Source organism: Micropterus dolomieu, linkage group LG12 (assembly GCF_021292245.1).
Source record: "Micropterus dolomieu isolate WLL.071019.BEF.003 ecotype Adirondacks linkage group LG12, ASM2129224v1, whole genome shotgun sequence".
Lineage (NCBI taxonomy): Eukaryota > Metazoa > Chordata > Actinopteri > Centrarchiformes > Centrarchidae > Micropterus > Micropterus dolomieu.
Window position 1 is genome coordinate 8,887,065 of NC_060161.1, and position 23,880 is coordinate 8,910,944.

General features: G+C 41.6%; 1 protein-coding gene across 1 annotated transcript in view; it reads right to left on the reverse strand.

Annotated features, from left to right (window-relative positions):
* Positions 1-17,183, reverse strand: part of arsj (arylsulfatase family, member J) — a 20,879-nt gene extending 3,696 nt beyond the window's left edge. The window contains exon 1 of the mRNA XM_046064950.1: positions 16,380-17,183. Coding sequence (XP_045920906.1) covers positions 16,380-16,690 — 311 coding nt within the window. The 5' untranslated portion in view covers positions 16,691-17,183. The remainder of the gene's footprint in view (positions 1-16,379) is intronic.
* Between the last annotated feature and the right edge of the window lie 6,697 nt (positions 17,184-23,880).

Below are 23,880 nucleotides of genomic sequence, written 5' to 3' on the forward strand. Positions count from 1 at the left end.
GTTCCTGCTCGACACCCTCTACTGCAACGACTATTGTTGCTAGTCTTATTGTTATTATTGTTATTATAATCATTAACATTACGATGGTTACCATTAACACTATTATAAATATCTGTACCATTTTTCATTTAGTCTATAGCAACATTACCTTCACTGTCTGTACCTCTGTGTGTATATTGTGTAGGCTGCCTCCCTCCCCTCTCTCTCTCCTTACATCTCTCTCTCTCTCTCTCTCTCTCTCCCTCTCTCTCTCTCTCACCCCAACCGGTCGAGGCAGATGGCCACCCACCCTGAGCCATGGTTCTGCTCGAGGTTTCTGCCTCTTAAAAGGAAGTTTTTCCTTGCCTCTGTCACCTAGTGCTGCTCTTGGTGGGAACTGTTGGGCTTCTGTAAATAGCATCACAGAGTACGGTCTAGACCTGCTCTTTTATGAAAAGCGCTGTGAGATAACTGTTGTTGTGATTTGGCACTATATAAATAAAATTGAATTGAATTGAATTGAATTGAATGATTGTCAACGTCACCAATAAAGTTTTGGAAATAAAATCCAAAGTTATGTAAATGCTTCCTTGATAGACCTGACAAACGCAAATGAAAAACAATACCATTATTACAGTTTTATATATGGTAAAATATTACATCTGAAGAACGTATGGCTGCTAGATTTCTACTCAGATCAGAGCAGTTCGCGTCAGTCCCGGATTACTTAATGCCTACCAATTACTGCTTACTGGTTGAGTAGGGCTAGGCACTGAACATCAATGCTTCTTGTGTACTGACTAAAATGTGTTTGTAGCACAGAGTACTGAGATGTGTCTAGTATCAAGAGTGAGCACTAAATGCTTGATTGATCTGGTATTTCTAGATCTAAATCTAAAACAAACCTTTGAATCTTCAATCTTAACATAGAGGCCAACTGATGGCTAATATCAGCTGATATTATTGTATCACAGATATTGGTATTTCTGTCAGCTGATAAGTAGCAAGAAACTGAATTACAGAAATGCCAAAGATTTGTTTACAATGATTTAGACAGCACTTTGGCCACTTGATCAGAGAGCTCTGACAAATTAATTTTTTAACTATGAAATATCCGCTCTGTACATATCTTGGTCACAATTCTTTTATAACCAAATGTAGGAAATCATATAAAAAATATTGTTTATGTAAATAATATTAATTAATCAATATCGCTATTAATAAGATACGGTATTGTATGTGATTTAAAGATACATTATGCAGTAATTTTATCCTAAAATACCAGCTTAATTTTGATGGTAAACTTGTAATAGGGGTGAATGGCATCTCTGTTATTACCCTTTTGGGCCGGAGTGATGGTTATTGGCGCTATGTAACTATAGGTGTCATTTACACGGGGATATGTCCCCATCACTTTTTGAAAGCATTTGTTTAAAATGTTCTGAAAATATCTTGCACTAAAAAATGTTAACTAACAAATGAAAATGCTTTGAGAAAGGTTTGTTTGCACAATAAGAAAACATGCAATACAATTTAAATATAGAAGAAACAAATATACACATATATATATATATATATCTATATATATATATAAATTTTTTTACACAAAAAAAAATTATATCTAAAAAACAAGAAAAAGCTAAAAAAATTACATCATTATACTATATATATATATAAATTATATTTTTTTGGTTATATTTTTATATTTATGAATTGTCACCTACCAGCTGTTGTTTTGTTTCTCTTTATATAAATAAAGACATTTCCTCCATAAATTGGAGCAGAAAATTTCTCCAGAATGCAGTAATTTAAGAGTTTAATGCTCCAACTTTCTAGGGGAGGACCCCCAGAACCCCCAGTTATATATTTAAGCATTTCATATTTCTTCAAAATAGAGTTAAAAACTTTCTCGTCTTGTTCTCATGCATCGTCACATCTCGAGATCATAGTGTATCATCACACCCCTAATCTGAGCCCTTATGTCCCCACCACTTTTAACACAAAGTGATGTGCTTGTATGTAACATTGGAATCCTGAGCAGGACATTTATCATGACAACATCATACAGCCGTGGTCGGCAACAAGCGGCCCCCGGGCCAAGTATTGGCCAGTGGCCAGATATTATTAAACTAAACTAATTATTTTAACTAATAATAACTAACTAACTAATAACTAATTAAACGTGTTGTGTTTAATTGAGAGCTTTTACTTTGGAAATTTCTGAAGGAAATTCAAACGAGTCTCTGGCTTTACACACCTCTGAAAAAGCCGTCAGAAAACGGGAGGTCGGATTCCCCTAAATGAGAAAAGCAGGAATTTCCTCTGCCTGGAGTGGGGACACAAAAATAAGCATCCATAGGTCGATGTGGACCAATGGCCGCGATGTACACACTCCTGCACGTGCTTAATTGTAATATGTAATACGATCTTGAGGCCACGCAATTTGTTAAAAAAGGAAGAAAAAATACTAGCAGCATGTCAGGATTGAACACACAACACTCTGAACAGGAGTCTTGTGCATCACCAGCTGAGCTACTTACACACACAGTAGACGTTGGAATATAAATGGTCAATTGACGATGTTCTGGCCCACCATCTAATGACTTAAAAAAAATTTGGCCTGATGACAGCCTTATTTGACGAACCCTGTCACAAGGCTTTAAGGCACCAACACGACTCTTCAGCGAGCAAACTACAAGAGGATGCAGAATGTTTATAATGTAGCAATGTAAGTTCTTTGGAAGAAGCTAGCTCAGTATTCTCAGTATGGATATCACGGCAGAGACCAAGGTTTTAATCATTAACGAAGACGAACGAAATAACGAAAACTAGATGTGAAAAAACACTGTCGTTAACTGAAATAAGAATAAAAACAAGGCTTTACAAAAAAATTATAACTAAATAAAACTGTGTTGTAGATTTGCAAAACTAACTAAAATGAAAGAGTAAATGTCCTTAGTTGTCGTTTATTTTTGTATTTTATAGGTCCTAATAAGCCTACATTTCGAGTAGATATGAAGCCGGGGAATGCAACAATTGTATAGAGTTGTGTTTTTTTAAGTTTGGGTTGCAGGTAGTGAGTCACTGTCTTGGTAGTTTTCTTTTCCTTGTTTTCTTGTGTTCTGTTCTGATGGTCTGGCTTAAGACACATGCCTTTGGTGTGAGAGACACGGGTTCAATCCCCCACTGTGTCCCTAAGCAAGACACTTAACCCCTTGTTGCTCTAGTGGCGTGCGACCTCTGACATATATAGCAATTGTAAGTTGCTTTGGATAAAAGTGTCAGCTAAATGAATAAATGTAATGTGGCTTAGAGCTCATCCTGGTGTAGGATAAATTTGCCTATTGATTGTGAGCTCCCCTTGCGCTGGATTAACGTGTCTGCTGGTCATTTTATTTACTGCATGTCAGCTAGTGTGTGTTTTATGGGCTCATTGATATATCTGAGCCCATCTGTCTCTTTGTGCTTCACATTGTCTTAATACCTATTTTTTGATTAATAAATGTTTAGATTTTAATATAACTGCTTTCCAGTCATTCTTGCCTTCAGGGTGCTAGGGACCTGTTGTTTGTGACTCCAAGGGGGGCCTCCACTATCTTCCAGTTTCTTAGCTGTCCATCAATTGTATTTCACCACCATTTATTGTAAGTCACCTATTTAACCGAGAATGATAGAGCTAGAGACTGATGTAATGAATTTCTTGGGACCACTGTAGGATTAGGGTAGGGTAGCTCTTAGGGTTTTCTGTATGTAGGTTAGAAAATATACTGTAGATTGCATGTGCTTCATTTATTAGTAGTATTTATTTTGACAATGTGTCAGTACTTCATATATAAAAAAAGGTGTCCCTTTTCATAAATCTGCATTATTTCTAATGATTGTACTTGTATTTTAATGTTTTGTGAAAAAACTAAACTGAACTGAGCTTGGCATCCTGCAGCGACAAAGACTAAAACTAACGCTAATAAAAACTAAACTAAAACTAAGCATTTTCAAAAAATAAAAACTCACGTTAAAAACTAATTAAAACTAAACTGAAATTGAAAACAAAAAGTCAAAACGAAATAAAAATAAAAACTAATGAAAAATCCAAAACTATAATAACCTTGGCAGAGACCAAAGAAGGAGTCGGAGGAAGCGAGGAAGAGAAAAAGAGAGGTAACAAGCAAGAGACTGGACAAGAGTAAATATTGGACTGGCTTTTACTTGCTGGCATGAGCTAAAGAGCTGAAAGTATGCAGGACAGATTTCGAGCTGGCCTTCTTGCTGTTGGACTAGTTAGTAATAACTTATTAGCTGGCTTGTGTTGTTGCACTTGCTTGATGTTTGGCTGTGTTAGCAAAGTTGTCGACTCAAGCAAAGCCAGAGTTTGTTTGTTGGCTAGCTAGCGACATTATGCTGCTGCTGGTGGAGAGCAGCGCCAGTGATGAGCCGTAACCAGGCATGCGGCCAGCATAACCGGGCTCAAAGTGACCAAGCAAGAGGCTGCCGGACTGAGCAGGTTCCTGTTCTATTGCTGTGAGTCCCTATCTGTGTCAATATGATAAATCCCAGGTTTAGCTATGTGGTGCATCATCATCGTTTTTAGACAAGGTGGAGAGTGTTAACTTGGAAAATAATGTTTGCTACTCTTCTCGAGCGTGGCTGCTTGGTAATTGGTGGCTCATCATCTTGCTGACAGAGTTGATGTTTTCTGTCTATTTGGGCAAACTGCCTTTTGGCTCATTTCTAATTATATGCGGGTGCATTCAGACACTGATTACTTTTGGATTGGGTCTCTTTTTTTAAAGTTTGTTTATGCCCGTCTGGTTTCTTCCCCAGGTTCTGGATCCATTTTAGATGAGGTCAAACATTTTGGACCTGTGAAGATCTCTAATTAGCCCGAAAATAAATATTTTTTCCAACAGATATCCAGCATTAGTACTGAGTAGACTACTTGCTGCAACTTTGAATGAAATCAATTAAAACTTTGAGCTGTGGAATTAGTGGTCTGACTTTTAAGGAGCCAGGCCAACTTTATCATTATTGAGACTGTGACTGACTGTGTTCTTGGCCCACATTGAGGCAACCCAGCTGGGACTTTGGAAGCAGCTCTGACTTCATTTGTCTGACTCTCCACTCCCGTCTGCTTTAAGTGAAAGCAAGACACCCAGGAGACAAGGACCTGATGTTGCCAGATGCCTCTTCCCCGTCTTCCCTTTTCTGACCCTCCCTCGCCCTCTCCTGAGGTTAGCGGTGCGCAGTCAAGCTGTCACCAGGGAAAGGGAGTGAAAATAAGTGTCTGGTTTAGATTTCCAGAGAGGAGGACTCAGTTCAAGGAGAACCAGAAGGTGGTCAGCCCTAGCAAACCTCTATTGCCCCTTGAGAATGCAAAAGTCCGTCAAGGGATTCACCACCGTGTGGTGTGTGTGCAACGTTCCATATATATCAATAAATTCAATGATTTACAACTTAAAGCCTACTCAACTAAAACAATACAAAGATCACTTCACTTATCCCTATTAAATCACAGACTGCTACTGAAAACACATACTAACTAACCTGCATGCAGCACAGCTGGCTGGGCTGGTATTTCAGCAAGTTTATAGATGCTTCTGTTTCAGTTTGGTGAAGTTTACTTAACCTTAGCATGATGGAGGGAGATCTGTGATAAAATAATACTTACGTCATCTTAAATCATTGCCAATAAAAATTTAGGTACTTAGAAAAAAGTCTTCTTTGACATTTTAGGGAGTGAGAATTCATGGCAACACCCCTGGCTTTGTGTCACCATCTACAAATTTAAATCTGGTGTATTTTTTAAACGACTATTTGGAACATTCAAGAAAGATTTTCCACTTCAAAATAGTTTCTCTCCAGTCACTTTAACAGGCTGATACTGCACTAACCAGTCAAGAGGATGGTAAACAAGCTGTGTTCAACTGCAGTTATTGTGATGTTGGTCTGCATGTGTCCATGAGCTGGTGCTCGTCTCCTACTAATAAAAACAGCGTCAATCAAAAGACATAAACCTATGGAGCCGGATGTGATCATTTTCCCACATAAAAACAGATATTATTGAAATGCAGGCATCTCACACATACAGTACTTTAGTCTAGCTTGTAGCAGTTTCTAAAGCAAGCCATGGATGGCAATGTCAGTCCTATTATTGGATGGAAGAAATTGTAATAATTTTGATGGTCCTCTGACTCCTGACCTGGCACCATCATCAGATCAAAATTCGTATTTGTCCAATACTTTGGTTTATAACCAAATACCTGCAAAATGACTTATCTCAGATCTACTAGCATGCTAACATGCTAAACTAAGACAGTGAACATACTGAAGATTGTATATGCTAAACATCAGCATGTAAACATTGTCACTCTGAGTATTTTAGCATGCTGGTGTTAGCATTTAGCATCAAGCAGCCTTAGAGAGTCACTAGCTTTGCCGTAGACGTAACACCCTACCAGTCTGGACACCACAGACTGCTGCTATCAACCTATTGAAATCTCATCACACAGCTAAATAGAGCAGGTTGTAACTTAAAACCGATGAAATGGTTTGTAATAAGACACGATTGATACAGCTAGTCTTGCTAACAAGTGTCATAAACATAAACATTGTTTATTGTCCCAGACAAGATAATCAGACTTTGAATCTGATGTTAATCCAAAACCATTTACCTTCACAGGTCTGTCTGTTTCTGCTTTTAATAACTTTAAAGTTTTATTTTGTACCAGATGTTAGCTGTAGCTAGGTAGCAACCATACAGACTGATACGTGTGTATGTGAAATGTGTCTGTGTATCATATTGTGTCACAGTTTAGCCCTTACCACCGACACTAACCAATTTCCTGGGGCAAACCCTGACCACTGAACCACCTCATCACCAATTTGCTTCAATTCCAGCTGCAGTGGGTGATGTTCTGGATGAACCTGTTTAGACGGAGCTGTTTGTGCTCTGCGGATAATTACTGTCTGTGCAAAATGCTAATGGAAAATGCCATCTGGGTTTGATGCCTCCAAACCTTTTGGAAATCAAGTTAGGAAACTATAATGTTTACAACTTGGCAACAATGATTCCCACGGATTTCAAAGCTGGTTCCCAGGATCTTTAAAATGTATAACTCCTCAGGATAATAATAAAGCACAATTCTGAATTTGATACCTCTATTGCAAGCCTTTGAGGTCAGGTCAGTGAATTCAAAATGAGACCACACCGGCCCTGGTGGGAGCCAAGAGAGTCTTGGTTTCATATGGCGATGAGAAGAATTTCTTGTCACTTGGTGGTCTATGCAGGGGGAGCTCTGAAACCCAACTACAAACATGCACACTGGGGGATAGAGGAGGCATTGTTGGTCTGTCATTAGGCAACGAGATTTGAATGCAATGAACTAAGAAAGGGATGGGAATGAAGGGAAGAAGTAATGGCAACATGGGTTTGTGGGTATGATAACAACATTAACAAAAATAAATCTACACAGCCTGGCATGGGAATGTGTTTCTTTAGAAAAACAAGATATAAAGAAGCTTGTTTACTCCATTTTGTTGAAAAAATCCACATAGTATATAATTAACTCGATGAAGAATGAGTACTTATAAAACCTTGTTCTCCATAATCTCTCCAGACTTTCCACAAACACAGTACATGGTGAATTTAGCTTTGTTACCAGCCCATAAATGTCTACAAAATGACTTTTGGATGTAACACGCTCAATTATCTTCATTCTCCTTTTGTATTCATTCCATTTATGCAAGGATAATTTTTCCACTTCTGCCCTTCACTTCCATTTATTTTTATTTGTCAACCACTTTTGCATTAATACCAAGAGGAGGACGGGACTGAGAGAAAAGGGGCTTTGGTGAACTTGAAGTGAAAAAAATGGATGATTCGACCCAGAAAGTGATAAGAAAGAACAAGAATAGAGACCACATGCATGCGCAAAGTGAGTGTGTTTAAGCTTTGTCCCCACAAGAGCCTGGGTTTAAACTCCTGCCAGTTTGGTGGTGTTCACATACCAAAAGGTTACAGGCGTGTAATGAGAATGTCATGCTAAGTGCAGCCTGTGATCCCTCCACAAATCAGTCAAACCAGCCTGAGGCTCTGACGGAGAATGGTACAAGGCAGTGTGCAAAGACTTCTCAAAGTATCCCTATGAAGTGTCTCTTTGACATACGAGGGGGTTCACAAGGGAGCTAGGTCTTGACTTTGCTGATTTTGGGGCACCTGAGGGACAGCTCTAGCTCTTTGGTATTTATGAGGCCTTAAGATAATGACTGCAGTCCCATCACATGTCCAATCTGACTGATTTATAAGTTTGTTCAAAACCAAGCATTGGGGCCAAAGCTCTGGGGTCAGGTATATATGCATCCCTTATCTAGCCTGGACTCAAGCCACAAACAGGCAGGCAAATACATCTTCCAGACAGCGCCTCAATTCCTTATCTTATCATGCCAAAGGGTGCTGATGCATTCCTTCAGTAAAAATCTTGTGGTCTTAAACGCTGCTCTGATCTGACTATCTCTCTGGTTTATTTAGACAGCCGCTGAGCCACAAGGCCAACAAATCGCACACACCATTAAATTCAAATCACAGAATGCCGGCAGTCGCTTAAGTTCCACAAGACAAGTGCATTGGCCACCTCTCCAGCCACTGAGGTTGTGGAGTGTCCCGAGCAAACCTCTTGCCCAGGCTGGGGCCTTCTCTTGTATTCCCGCTCCACGTCCTCCACACATATGGTTCAAATCAGCAGCCTCAACTCGGTACTCAGCATTTAATCAAAGTCAGCTCTGGAGTAGTTCGTCTTACTTAGCTCTTCCTTTCGGCAGGCTCTTCATTTACTGTCTTACTATCTCTTAATATCTCCCTTCAGTTTCGCTCCTTTCTTATGTTCTCTATTTTACAGACTCTTAAGGTAATGGAGGTTCTTTTTTTTTAATCAAGATTTCCTTTTCAACAAATTCTAACCACAACTTCTCCAGAAACTTTGCTTATTCATCACCCCAAACATACATTTGCTTGGTTCATCATTGGGCAACACATAGTTCTAGGACAGACTGGAGTAGTAGGGTGAGGTGGGGAAGTAAAAGAGGGACCGAAACAAGTAGAAAAGGGTGACTGAGAGGCTAAGATTTTGAGATAAGTGTGGACAGATGGGAAGTGTGTGAATAAGTAGCTGTAGCAGGTGAGGAGCAGAGTGAAAAAGAGCTGCTTTGAGCAAATAAACGACCCCTCTTATGGTTTAGACCAGAATAAATTCCAGTGGACTATAATATAAGAGCACAGTGTTCAAACATGACAGAAGTATCTTTTGAGCAGGGCTTTTTCCTGCATAGAGAACTACAAGGCGGTTGTCTCCATCAGATTTGGACCTGCCTCCAGCTTTCAACAAAACTGATGGGGGGTTCATGGTGAACACTGTTTTCTAACAAGTGTTACACTGGATTTCTGTCATTTGTAACTGCAGTTGCGTCAGCAAAAATAATCACTAAAGAAAACAAAACTGCTTTTCCTACCGTTCAATGTTTTAATATAGTTTTATATCACCAGCAGGCGTTTAAAAATGCTGTTGCAAATTGCAGTCTGCGATGCTCTATGCGCCTCTACATGTGTGACTGAACGCTGTCCTGTGCAGCGGCTACAAAGCCAGAGTGCATTTGTTTACAATACCTACATCTGATAACATGTCTGCCACATATACAGATAAAGGTGAATACAAATCACAATTTATAATCAAGCCAGATGAAAGTAATCAGTTAGCTAAACTTCGAGCATGCTGTAGGATGTAAAAACCTGGATGACCGGCAATTTTCTGACGGTAAACTCAGACAAAACTGAAGTTAATGTACTTGGCCCAAAACACCTCCAAGACTCATAATCTAAAGATATATCGCCCTGGCCTCCAGCACCCCCGTGAGGAATCTCTGAGTTATCTTTGATCAGGAGATGTCCTTTAACTGTCACATAAAACACACTTCAAGAAAATCTTTTTTTTTCCTGACAAAATTATGCATTAGTCCATGCATGTGTTACTTCTAGGCTGGATTACTGCAATTCTTTATTATCAGATTGCCCAAATAAGTCGCTTAAGACTCTCCAGTTGATTCAGAATGCTGCAGCACGTGTTCTGAGAAAAACTAGATAAAGAGATAATATTTCTTTTGTTTTAGCTTCTCTGCACTGGCTCTCTGTACAATCCAGAATAGAATTTAAAATCATTCTGCTTACATACAAGGCCCTTAATGGTCAGGCACCATCTTATCTTTAAGAGCTCATAGTACGCTACTACCCCACACAAACACTGTGCTCTCAGAATGTAGGGTTGGTACCACCTGTCTCATTTTGAGCCACGAAAAACCCTGTTGAGATCTGCTCCTCATTGCCCCGGGACCCCAGAGTGCATTATTCATCTTATATTTGTTGACGGCTTTTCAATCCACACTCATTTAAGAAAACAAGCATTTTAAAAGTTGTTGTCTTTCAGACAGACCTGACAAAGCATGAATTCATTCTTTTTACAGATACACATCATGAGTAGTTATTTCGGCATTCTTTTGAGGCCTTAATTTAAATTAAATCACAGCAAAATCTAGTATACCAGATTAAGGGTGCATATTCACTGTTGTGTTACTTGTGCGAGTAATGCACATAAACACAAATGATCCAGCAGTCCAACTCACGGAAGTAAGGTGAGATGAAAATTAATTTTGTGTTTTGTGTGAACACAGCATTAGAGAGTTTCTGATGAATGGAACAAGCCAGAAAGCCCACATGCTGGATTTGTCTGGACAGGTAAGTTGACATGGCTCTCAAGCTCTGGAACATTCATCTTTGACACAGAAGCATCCAGAAGAATCCAAAACAAGTGGAAAGTTTTCAGAAATATTAGTCCACCATATCATGTGTACATTCCTCAAACATATCTAACATTTCTCAATTTTTAGGTGCTGCCCAGAGGAGCAACCTCTGCCCTCGCCTTTGGCAATGCACCTCTCTTGATCAGTAAAGATCAGTGGGAGCGTGGTGGGGGCTCTGAACTTGAAGAAAAGCTCTGACTTTAAGCTTCTAATCTCATCAGTGCAGCTTAAAGAAAGCCAGACGGGTTGAAATTTTTCTGATGCCATGAGTTTCCCAGGGGGCCGGACAGCGTAGAAAATCTTTCTCAAGCTGCTGTTAATAGAAGGTTAAAGTGCTTTGCTGCAGTTCCAACAACAGCTGTACAACTGCTGCTATAAATCTGCCAGGTCCTTTTAATCTTTTAATCACACTCCTGGTTTTGGTAACCTTATTAACTCATTCATCATATCTTAACAAGTTTTCAAATAACTAAAGAAGCTCAAGCCATTTCTAACATGGACCCTTTTCTCCCATTTGATTTGGTTCTGACCAAAATCAACTGACTAAGGACTGTACAAAACGTCCTTCTGCTGCTTCCCAGGGTGTACAGCTATTAAACCCCCGAGAAATCAACTGCCACAACATTACAAACAGGCCCCGTCATTCAAATGACATGTCAAGTCAAAAGATATTCATACACATACAGATATAGTCATTGTGTTGTCATCCATCCATCATCAACCACTTATCCTGCGTACAGGGTTGCGGGGGGCTGGAGCCAATCCCAGCTGACATTGGGTGGAAGGCAGGGTACACCCTGGACAGGTCGCCAGTCCATCACAAGTGTTGTCATCCAGCTTTGAAAATATCTAACACTCAAACACTGAGTTGTGACTAGCTCATAAACATATGCAACCTGTGACAAGGCCAAAGGGTGGCGAGTAGACATAGCTGTCGTTTGTAGCAGACATTAAAAAGTTCCACGCCTCAATTTTTCATTACAAATCATTACTGAGAGACTGTCGGTCTGCCTGGTTCCACAACTGTGTATCCATACTAATCACTGGGAAACCACAGAATTAAGGCATACAAGACCTAATATAAATATCTTTCCATGATAAGAGTGGTGACCTGCATAATTGCCAGCACATTCTGGGATTGCTTCCAGAAAGCATAGCTACAATCCCATGACCCTGGATGGGAAAAGCAGGTGGACAAGGTGAATGTATGGATTCGTTTTCACTCCACTCTGCAGGCGATGTGTCAAGGCTGAAGTGAAAGAGTCTGAGCAAGACAGCAGTCTGCCTTTACGATGCCAGTATAATCAGTAATTGGAGTGATAATATGTGGGCTGTATCATTTGGTGTCAGGATGTTATTTTGACCCTGCAGTCCTGTGAGTATATTCTGTAATTTATGAGGCAAGACAACCTGTCCATCTGGGTAACACAGAGCGAACGGTTCACAGCCCAGATCTTCAGCAAGCGTAGAAAAGGAAACAAAGTCAGAATAAAGTCTGATTATATTTACTAAGCATTCAGCTGGGTTCAGATACAGGTGGTTGCCATGGTAACCACTTCCAACCGCCTGTGAAATCTTAATCAAGCTCTTGTGGAGAGCTTATGTTTTGGATTCAATCCTTTCCTCAGACAGATATTTGCCTTGACAGGTCTACGCAAGAGTGCCAGAAAGACTCTGCTCACAGAGCTCCAGTGAGTGTCCAGCTGACACAGATGGCTGATGTTTCAATGTTAACACATGGATGGACGGCGTTCTTCCACTCAGACTCAACCCCCACACACCCCCCTCTGCAACCATCAAGAATACAAGGCTGGAAACAGAATGTACATCTACATTTCCATATGGACCCCTATGCTCCAGCCATAGACCGGAGCAGCTAACACAGAGAGCGGAGGAACGAGGAGGTGGCCGCACTTTTCTCATTATATTCTCGGACGCTTGCCAAAAAACAGCGGTGCCCAGCAAGCCTCCTCCTTCTTAGCTAAGGAGTGGAACAGATGGTGGAGGCAGTGGAGGAGAGGCCCTGCAGAGCTGTGAGTACAAAGAGGGAACTGCTGATGTGAAACATACTGTAAGCAGACTACAAAGCCAGACCACAACTGACCCCCCGTGATAATGTATACGTTAACCAGCCTCGCCCTCGAATATCTCTTTACAGCTTCCTGCTGCCCACTAAAACACTAAGTGGTTGCTATAGCAATGCTGTTCCCTGATTTGGGAACACTGAAAGATTAGTCTGAGAAAATAAAATCTTGACTGAAGGCCCACTTGCTGACTTTTCAGGAGCGGGGCTTTTCGAAGTCTGACACTGTGGCCCCCTTCATACAGAATCCAAACAACTGCGCCCCATAATCACGTCCCACGTTTTGCAACCACAGTTCCCATAATTTAGTGGCTTTAAACAGGAAGAATAATGCTGGCATGGACCAGGGTTCCTACATTTATAATTATAATATATTTAATATAATTTCCACGGCGTCTGCACAGCCTTGTTTATTTACTGTGTCCATGGAAACGACGTGAAGGTATTTCTTTACACAGAAAAGACAGTCTGTTTACTTTTCTGATGACTACATCACTGCATAACTCATACATGTCCAGAGAGGCTTAATATTTGGTTATTTGTGATGTTCAAAGATATTGCCGCATTATCTTTCAAACTAATATAGAACGCAGATGTCAAAGTTTGGTGGTTCAAAGGCACTGGGCGGCGCTGTTTTGCAGGCGATGACAGAAAGGCGTAGATGCAGCTCTGCGTCGCATTTTGCATCGATCAGTCACACGCCGTACTTCTTGCCTTGCTTTTAATGACATGACATTTAATGGCAGCGGCGTCAAGGAGCCACCCTCATTCAATTGCTGATAAAGGTGCTCTCATCTATGTTGGCTTGAAAGCTGAGGAAGGTTTGATTCACCGATGAAGATCATGTGATAGGATCAAAAGCTCCAGAACAGCTACTGAATGAACCCTCTGGTGAAACTGTATTCTCAACTGCTTGCTCCAAGGTGACGTGAACCTAAAAGGTTTTTTAAAAAAGTGATATAACCTCCTGAAGCTCCTTCTGGCTGTGTGGAAAAATCACACTGTCTCTCAATGCTGACTACAGACAAACCCTCTTACTATGGTCCATTTCAAAGAGACTGGAAAACTAGGGTTTATTACACCATGGATTTCATTCTCATAGCTCTGCCAAACACTTCTATCAGTTAATACTAAAATAATAATATTCAGTCATTTTGCTGATGCTTTTATCCAAAGCAACTTACAATTGCTATACATGTCAGAGGTCGCACGTCTCTGGAGCAACTAGGGGTTAAGTGTCTTGCTCGGGGACACAATGGTGGATGGGTCACAGTGGGACTCGCAGAGAGATTATGACATTACTGTACTCACCAACAGTAATCGCTGAATCTTGGAACAGTAGCACTGCTATGAACTGGTCGCAACAAACAGGGACAACAAATTTGAGCAGTCAGATGATCAGACAGGTTGCAAACAAGCCAACAGTTAAGCCAGATAATCTACACCGCTTTATTTGTGGTAAACTGAAAGTCAGCGCGCCTGTAATGTGGCAAGCAAACCCTCACTGCACGGGAAAACTGTGCGAGCACCACTACAGTAGGTACGGTGTTTAACTAACCTGGACTTCTAATTGTCTGACTGCTCGTGTTTCTTCCCTCATTTGACTTCTTGTTAGCCAATACACCACATTCCAAGATCACAGCAACTACTTTTCCCGCAGTGTTTTATAATGGAGTCACTCCTCACCTGAAATAAATACTTTTTAATATCAAATTAGGATAACAAGCTTTAAGGAAAACGATCTCACAGAGCAAAGGCCACATCTTTCATCAGTCACACTGCATCTCCAGGCTGCACGTAAGTTGTTGGCTCGCTCAGACGCATTCGTCGTGTGAGTTTTTTTTTTTACTTGCGTGGGGTAGGTTTAGGTTTGTTTCGAACCCGCCCCCTGACAGGATTTGAGTAAACCAATCAGCTTGGGATGGGTGTGTGTACATCCCCTCCTCCACAAGCCTCTGCTACCTATGGTTACTCAGAACACCCTATTCAGCAAAGGTTTGCACGTATCTTCAGAGAAGCTTGAGACATCATATAGCAACTACACTGATAACAGGAGGAGATGCATCGGGATCTGTCTGATCAGCAGGTGATTGATCGATCACATTGTAAGGTTGCTTTGCAGCAATTAATCAGAGAAGCATTACATTACATTTACTCATTTAGCTGACGCTTTATCTAAATTATATACAACTGCTATATATGGCTGGAGCAACTGATGGTGATGGTGCAACTTATCTAGTGCACCATCACCACCCCAGCACACACTCACAGAGCACACAATGAGACAGCAGCGCTTACCACCTCAGCTGCTCAATTTCTTTTGATGGGTACAATGATATTATACCCAATAGAATTGAGACGGAGCTATAAAAATAAAATCCAGCTTGTAATAAACCATAAATGTCCTTTAACATGAAATGGAACATAACAGGTGGGCCACTATCTATGCACCATAGAAATGATGTCATAGTGTGTACACTTTAACTGCAGGAAGACAAGGATGACAGCACTGGATTGTTACAACATGCAGGAATTCATTATCTGTTTGCAGGAACACGTGTCAGACATTATTTATCGTAAAACTTAAATTAATAATCTGGGCTTTTATTTGCTTCAATCACTGAACTCACCCTGCCTATATTTGGGACTGGCCTTTCAGTCCTTTTGCACAAAACTCTTGCACAGCAAAGATGGGAAACAGGTATTTTATATTGGTGCGATCTAAGCATCTCAGAACTAGAAACAGAATCAGAAGCAGCTTTTTTACCGAATAGGTTTTACACATACAAGGAATTTGCTTTGGCCAGGGGGTGGGTAACAATAGACATAAACCTATATAAATTTAAAGAAGAACTAGCTCAAGGGGGCGACCCAGTGGGCTTTCAGATGTTTTATACATCTAAAAGAACTTCTATAAAAAACAGGTTTCTGATTGAGACCTGCATTTATTTGTCAAAACATGTAGCCACACCAGGCCAGTAAAAGGGACAAGCGTCTAAATGGGACTAGGCTTTTAATTTAAGTGTTTGTGGTAATTATCTTATTATTGGATCTTATCTAATTTATTATGATTAAAAAACTCTCGGGGCGATGATGTAGTGTAACTGAGGGTTTGGCATACTTCCAGTTGATGACCCTGACGTTGACTTGTCTCTCATGTTCTTTGTTCATTTTACAGTGTGATAAAAGTAAAAGCTTTAAAACATTTTACGGTTAACCCCATCTGTGTGACGCGTCTGATCAAACCACTTGACAATAAAAATCATATTTGTAATGTATTAATGACCCCTGATTATCAACCTCAGGTTGTCATGCAGGTGCCAATTCCAGCTGACTATGGGGTTTCCAGGCTCTTCTTTTCTTTGATGCGCTGAGGGACGCATGGGAGACAGCCTGGACTGCCTTTGCAAGACACTATCCAGTAAACTCCATAAAGATGAGCTGTTGGAGGAGTTGGGAGACTAGTCCACTATACCTGCCGGTCATGAGCTGGCTCCTGGACGGGCTGCAGAGCGGCTGAACATAATAATTCTCCAGTTTGACTCCCTGCGCTGCGAGCCTGTCCAGAGTCGGGGTTTTGATCTCAGAGCCGTGGTACCCAACGTCCCGGAAGCCTTGATCATCCACCAGGATAAAAACGATGTGCGGCTGAGAGCTCGGCCTATCAAACTCATTCCCCCTGTTGGGCAACTCGGCGTTCCAGTTTTCCCACGACAACTGAACGCTCCACGTCTGAGAAATGATGAAGCTGAGGAATAAACTCACCGGGACCCACAAGATAAACATGTTTCAGCCAGACTACCTCCACAGGTTACTGTTGGTCTGTAGGACGGTGTTGCACATGTTCAGGAGGGGGGCAGCAGCAGTAAGGAATCCTGTTCGCATCGCGTCTTGTCCTTTCCTCCGACCTCACAGTGTGACAGCTCCGCGCTTTGTGGAAAACAATCAGAGGCGACAGCGCTGTCGGTGAATCCACGTGGGGACCGAAGACATCTCCTGACCAGCTGCTGATTGACTCTCACAACACACCCTGCATGTTGCGACCCTTCACAAGTTTAAAAACTCTATGTTCATAAAACCACACAGAGGCTTGTCACTGCACACAGCCTGTCTATCGCCCCCGACCGTGGAGTCTCTGTCAAAAGACGCGCAGAACTTCCAAAGTACCAACCAGCAGTGAAGCAGCCGCCGCGGTGGCTTCACGGCAGATGTCCTCCATCCTGTCCCACTGAGAGCTGAGAGCACGCTGAAAACTGAAGGCACACTCTGGATGTCTTATTGGAGAGGCAGGTCCACGCAGCCAGCGCTACACCAAGTCACGATGCGTTCATGAGCAGCTCGAAAACCTCACACACAGATCTCATTCCTTTTTTAAATTTCGAGTAAAAGTTCATTTGATTTATAAAAAATGAATATTCTACAATTAATAATATATATATATATATATATATAGAACATTTTTTTTATTTTGCCTTTTTTATTTCTTCCAGGAGGACCTGTGAGCACAAAACTCAATATTAAATCAAAACCTTATTTAGAACTCTTATTGGGTTTCCATGTTCTGACAGATGTATGGTTTGCTCAAATGATCAAATATTGTTTGATTTTTTAATATATTTATTATACACAATACAAACTACACTGGCCTCATAGTGTTCCTGGGGCCTCAGAGAAGAGAGCAGTGGTGTGGCACATCTGTAGAAATACTGTAGTAAATTTAAAAGTTGGTTGTGGCCCAGGTGAACATTCTCTCACTCTAGGCAGACAGTAGATATCCACAAGATCATGAAAATACATTTGAAGATGCATTTAGCTTCTGGTTAACTGGTGAAAAGGTTCCACAGGGAACAATAGCCTATGTAAATTAATCCAAAAGCAACTTGAGGTCACAAATTGGGCTACACGGAGGCCAAATATGTAACTATATGTACATCAAGATTACAAGTCAGAACACAAACATAGATTTCTGCACAATACTTCACCCCCACAGCTGTCTACTGCCAAACTGTCCCTGTTCCAAGGACACCATAGTGTCTTTTTGGCTGGACATCATTAATGTATTTGCTTTGAAGTATCTGGAATTTGTAATTACAAGTGAGAGTGCAACAGCACCGTGGCTACTTGGGTGAAAAGTTGAGACAAATCAGTAGGACGTCATGAGTCCATCCCAGTGCACCCCTGTTATTTAAAAAAAAATAAAATAAATAAAGCATTTATTGTAGCTGGAACTAAAAGCGATAAAATTACAATCAAAACTCATACCAGCTGCCAAAGCCCAAGAGCAAATACAGATGACAAGACCTCAGTGTCCCAAAAGCTGCTACCGCCCTGGGTCGTGACAATTCTAGGTTTTGACAGGCTGTAAAGAGCAGGGGTTTTTACATTTTATTTCCAATATGCATACTAATCTATATTCTAAGTTATGAGTTGATGATGCTACTCACTCTGCTACCGCTACTTCCTGTTATAGAAAAGTCTTTTGTAGGTGCGTCAGCGTTGTCAAATTTACCTTTTTGTTAACTTTTTAATGTGGAAAGGATCAAATAAACAGAACCAGATCACTAGCCTGCTGATTTCTCTCTCTTTATCACTGGTCACCAATCTTAAACACTGACTGGATGACTCAGCGTTGAATAGATTAGAGATTTTGTTGGCGAATCGCATGGCGACTGTCTTTCCACAGAATTAACCTGTTTTCATTGCAGCTCGAGCAATTTGTTTTTCTTTTCTGGATTTACACTCCTGAAGCCGGGCATTTGATTTATGTGTTGGCCCTGGAGAAAAGGCACATAAATTGCAAAAACAGAGCAGGAGAGATACATTTCACATCTGCCTTGTTGAAATTCAAGTACACAAGGGATGGGTGACGTGTTGAGCTAAGGTTGCGAGGGCAACCATTCTGCAAACAAAGCTTTTGAGAGATTATTATTGATGAGCATGTCACTGACTTTGTGAACAAACAAATTATTCCCATATAGTTTGGATACACCATACATGGAGAACATGAAAGGGCAATGTACTACATTAAAGGTAAAGGAGATCTTCACTTCTCATCTTTTCCAAACATTTTGCAAGCTTTTGATTGGTTCAGGGTCAGATTAATCAACCTTACTAACCTTATGCAAGCAAGCTGCATAAGGTTAGGTAGCATTTGTAATAGTGCTAAGCAAGAAAACGTTAAATTACCAAAAGGGAGGTACCGTTTCAGACACTTCAAACCAGGTTGAAAGATGTAGCAAATACTCACATGGCTGGTTTGTGAACTACTGTTGGTGACAGAGCTTGCTAGCTTGCTAAATGTCAGAAACCAACCTAGCTGGGTCACTAACGGGTATTTGTACCATCGACTCATGCCTCATTACTGTCTGAAAACCATGCCTCTATGCGGAGTAATCAGAGTCTGGGTTATATTAAAGCAGACGCTGGACTCTGGACTCTCTGTCCCCTAATTACTATTAGCACTGTCCAGACAGCTTTTGACAATTTGACAGTTGAACCCAGCTAGATAAATAAATAATTGTATGTTGGATGTAACACGTTGGAGGGATTCCCCAAATAGCCTACATGGAGTGGATGAAAATACAGAGGTTGTAACCTATTGGTTGACAACCCCCAAAAAGTGACGAGTTTGCAGGTATGCATGCACAATTAAATTTCAAAATAAATTTAGTGTAAATAAATTGCTATATTTTAATTGCTGTAACTCGCATGAACAGGCCTGAGGTGTACAGTATAAAACAGGCTTCTTAAATGTCAAGCTTTATCTTGTGCAATGTGTTTGTTGACTCATAAAGAGGCCTGCCATGAGCCACTGAATTGGGCAGGAGGTGTCTGGGGGGCCTGTACAGTGTGCCGGTGAAAGACCCTCACATGCTATTACTCTCAAGGTTCTGGAAATACATGCATGCACAAACACACACAGTGATGGAAAAAGGAATACATTTTCTGGTTGAAGTTGACAGATTGCCGCGTCCAGAGCAAACAGCAAGCAGGAGAGTGTCTCCAGCATGTCTACACATGTCACCAGAATGAGCACACATTTATAAGTCCTTGCAGTGCATGTTGGAATGAGATGTGTTCTATTCCTCCTGCAGTAATCGAGTCAAATCTAATTCACAAAATGAGCCCTCAGCATTGTAGGAGAGGTACAACTCCTTAGTCATGCTGTTACATGGGGTGGGGGGTGGGAGGGATAATTCAGAGACAATGCAGCCCACTCCATGACGTGACGTCAAGCTCTCTGACATCCGCAAGAAGCTGCGTGATCTCATCCTAAGTCACCACTCATCGCCACAGCCCATTACAGTGGCACAGGATATGAAGAGCCTGGCTGGGATTTTGTGCGAGTGCGTACCATCAGGCATAAAAATCCCTGAGGCGCTCGGACCCAACAGATGCCAGGCCCCCAGTTTCCAAGAACTCCTTTGTTTTTTTGGATGGTAGATTAAAACAGCGGGAAAGTGCCCACACAGTCTGCTGCCAAACCCCCACCCTTCACCCCTCCACCCACGCTCGACACACATTGGCAGAGCACTCGTGAGAGGTAATGCTCTGGCCTCTTGGAGAATACCTGATAGTTATCCTACACTATAAATGCTTTATTGTTGGAAAGGAACTGAGACGGTGGGTTGTGGGGGATCCCCAAACTGCCTATGATAGCCTAATTAAATTCCAGACATAATTGTTTAGAAGGAATCTTTGTGTGTGACACTGTCTTAGGTTACAACAGTGGCAAGACAAGCTTGGTGTCTAAAATTAAATAAAAATTTCTATAGGACTTCTAGCGGAATTAAATCCTGCAGAAATCAATGTTGGCACTACAATACACCAAAAAACCTTTATCATATCACTTTAATTCCACAGGCAGACCAGCTGTGGGACTGATGTTTTAACCATAGACTGTTTAAAAGAGTTGGACGTAGCCACCGCAACGTCACGCATTGGTTTGTGGACAGTTTTGAAGCTTTGAATTTGGCTTTGTTGCTATTTCCATCTTGTTTTTTTGGAACCAGACATGACCATATTTGGATGACAGGGTAGCGCTAGCTAGATTGGCAAGGTGCATGCATAATTCATGTTAGCTGTGATATTAACTGGGATGCTAATTTTTGTTAGCGAAAAACAGGCAAACTCGAGTCCCCATCTCTGATACACAGTGCAATGGATTTCGAGTCACCTCTATACGGACCGAAAGGTCGCCATGATAGCGACTTGTCATTCACAAGATAGCCACGCCCTAAAGCATACCCTGCTTTATGGTCTGTTTTCCTCTAAAAAGGACCAATGTTTACTAAATGAACATCACGATAGACTTGAAAGTAGCTAATGAGACCATAAACTCAATCCAGAGACTTCTTTTTGCAACCAGTGGAGTCGCCCCCTGCTGGCAGTTAGAAAGAATGTAGGTTTAAGGCACTTCCACATTAGCTTCACTCCAGGCACAAACCTGGAGGATGTGCCTTGTTTGTTACCAATAGCATGTTACCCAATACAAGTGCTGAGGTTACGGGATCTGGTTGCTGTGAGGGGAAGATGGTTTGGATTGTGCTTCATAACCAACGCTTCGGATTTGCTGAAAAGCAATGCATGGAGCAATGTTCTCCATGCAGTATCAGATTGCGCGTCTCCTAGCAACCCCAGATCTCAGTTGTCAGTCAAAAGCTACCATGGGAAGGGCCCACCGAAAGACTTCAAGCTTAAACACTGTTTCCACAAATATACTGTTAATAAATAGAAAATTATGGACATAGCTGCAGTATCATTTGAAAAAAGGTGAGGAGAATTGAAATTTCAGTTTTTGACTCAACCGCCGCAGTCTACCTTCTGTTTGGGAGCTACAACTTTCTGTGCCAAGTATGAACAGCAGCAACATTTCCACTCATACAAAAACTTCCTGCCAGTGTAAAAGCTGTAACTCTATTGGCTGGATTTGCTTGAGTATGTCAACATTTCCATGCACTCCTAAAGTTTAAACCAATACAGTGGTTGATGACCCCAGAGTGTAAGAAGAGTCAGTGCTGGAGCTGGGGTGTTCACATGGAGATTATAGATTACCCACATGATCTGCACAAGTCCCCCGCACTCCTTTATTGTGTCCGACATTCCAGAGTGAGTTGACGGTGGGGCATAGATACAGTACAGTACCTTGTCTCTCAGTGTAGATAAATCTTGATCAGATACACAGGGAATGTCAGCTATGTTGAGATTTAATTGTTGAGATGCAGTAGTCCTAGTATTTAGAGCATTTAAAGCTATTGTAGGCTTTATTTCCCATTCTAAAAAACCTCAGAGAGACTGGTCAGAAAATGCCAACCTGCCCTTTATCAGTTTCTGCAGGAATTTGCGATTTGAAGGCCACAAGAAACCCTGCTATGTTTGAGAGATATTTTACATTTTTAGAGCCACAAGAAGGTTTATCTGAATCAGAATCAGGTTTATTGCCAGGTACATTTTCACATACGAGGAATTTTCCTTGGTATAAGTTGGTGCTTACAGTACACATGAACATAAATATATAAAAATATAAAAAGTAAGGAGATCAAAAAATGTACAAGATATAAGAAATACAATAATACTATAATACAATGCTGACAAGTATGTGCAAAAGTTCACAACTTGAGCATAAAGCACAGTTGAGCGTTGTTGTAAAGTGTGGGGTCAGGAGTGTGTATGTGTGTGCGCGTGTGTGTGCGCGTGTTTGGGTGGGTTGAGACCATACCCCCAATACCTGGTCCTTGTTGAGGAAGCCCACTGCCATCGGAAAGAAACTGTTCTTGTGGCGAGAGGTTTTGGTCCTCATGGCCCGCAGCCTCCTGCCAGAGGGGAGAGTATGAAGCAGTTTGTGCCCGGGGTGGGAGGGGTCAGCCAGAATCTTTCCTGTACGCCTCAGAGTCCTGGAGGCGTACAGGTCCTGAACAGATGGAAGATTGCAGCCAATCACCTTCTCTGCAGAGCGAATGATACGCTGCCCTTGTCCCTGGCGTATGTAGGTGAGGTGAGGATGGACTCAATGATGGCGGTGTAGAAGTGCACCATCATTGTCTTTGGCAGGCTGAACATCTTCAGCTGCCGCAGGAAGTACATCCTCTGCTGGGCCTTCTTGGTGAGGGAGGTGATATTCAGCTCCCACTTGAGGTCCTGGGAGATGATGGTGCCCAGGAAGCGGAAGGAGTCCACAGTGGCGACTGCGGAGTCACACAGGATGATGGGGGAGGGTGGAGCTGGGCTCTTACTAATATCTACGATCATCTCCACTGTCTTCAGAGCGTTGAGCTGCAGACTGTTCTGGCTGCACCAGGTCACCAGATGGTTGATCTCCCACCTGTAGGGGGACTCATCCCCACCAGAGATGAGGGTGGTGTCGTCCGCAAACTTCAGGAGCTTGACAGACTGGTGACTGGAGGTGCAGCTGTTGGTGTACAGAGAGAAGAGAAGGGGGGAAAGAACGCAGCCTTGAGGGGAACTGGTGCTGATGATCCTGGAGTCAGAGACATGTTTTCCAGACCCCCCCAGTACAGTGAAACTGCACATTTTCGAGTGGCCTTTTATTGTGGCCAGCCTAAGGCACACCTGTGCAATACCCATGCTGTCTGATCAGCACCTTGATATGCCACACCTGTGAGGTAGATGGATTATCTTGGCAAAGGTGAAGTGCTCACTAACACAGATATTCACAGATTTGTGAACAATATGTGATTCAGAATCACATATTCAGAATTTATAAACTTTGAATAAACTACAGTGCAATATGAGGAACACTCGCGGGGTCGGGGCTTATATGTTCCAATGTGGTAGTGAATTGTTGAGTTTTCGTCACCACCCGGGTTTGATAAATGTTAGAAACTAATGTGTTGAAACAGAGTTGTAGTTTTATGAAGTACTAAGGAAGCGTTGAATATCTAGCAGTTTCTCATTGTCGTGTTGTTTTAGTTTTATTAATGCTATAGGTGAAACCAACGTGAGACGCACATTTTGAA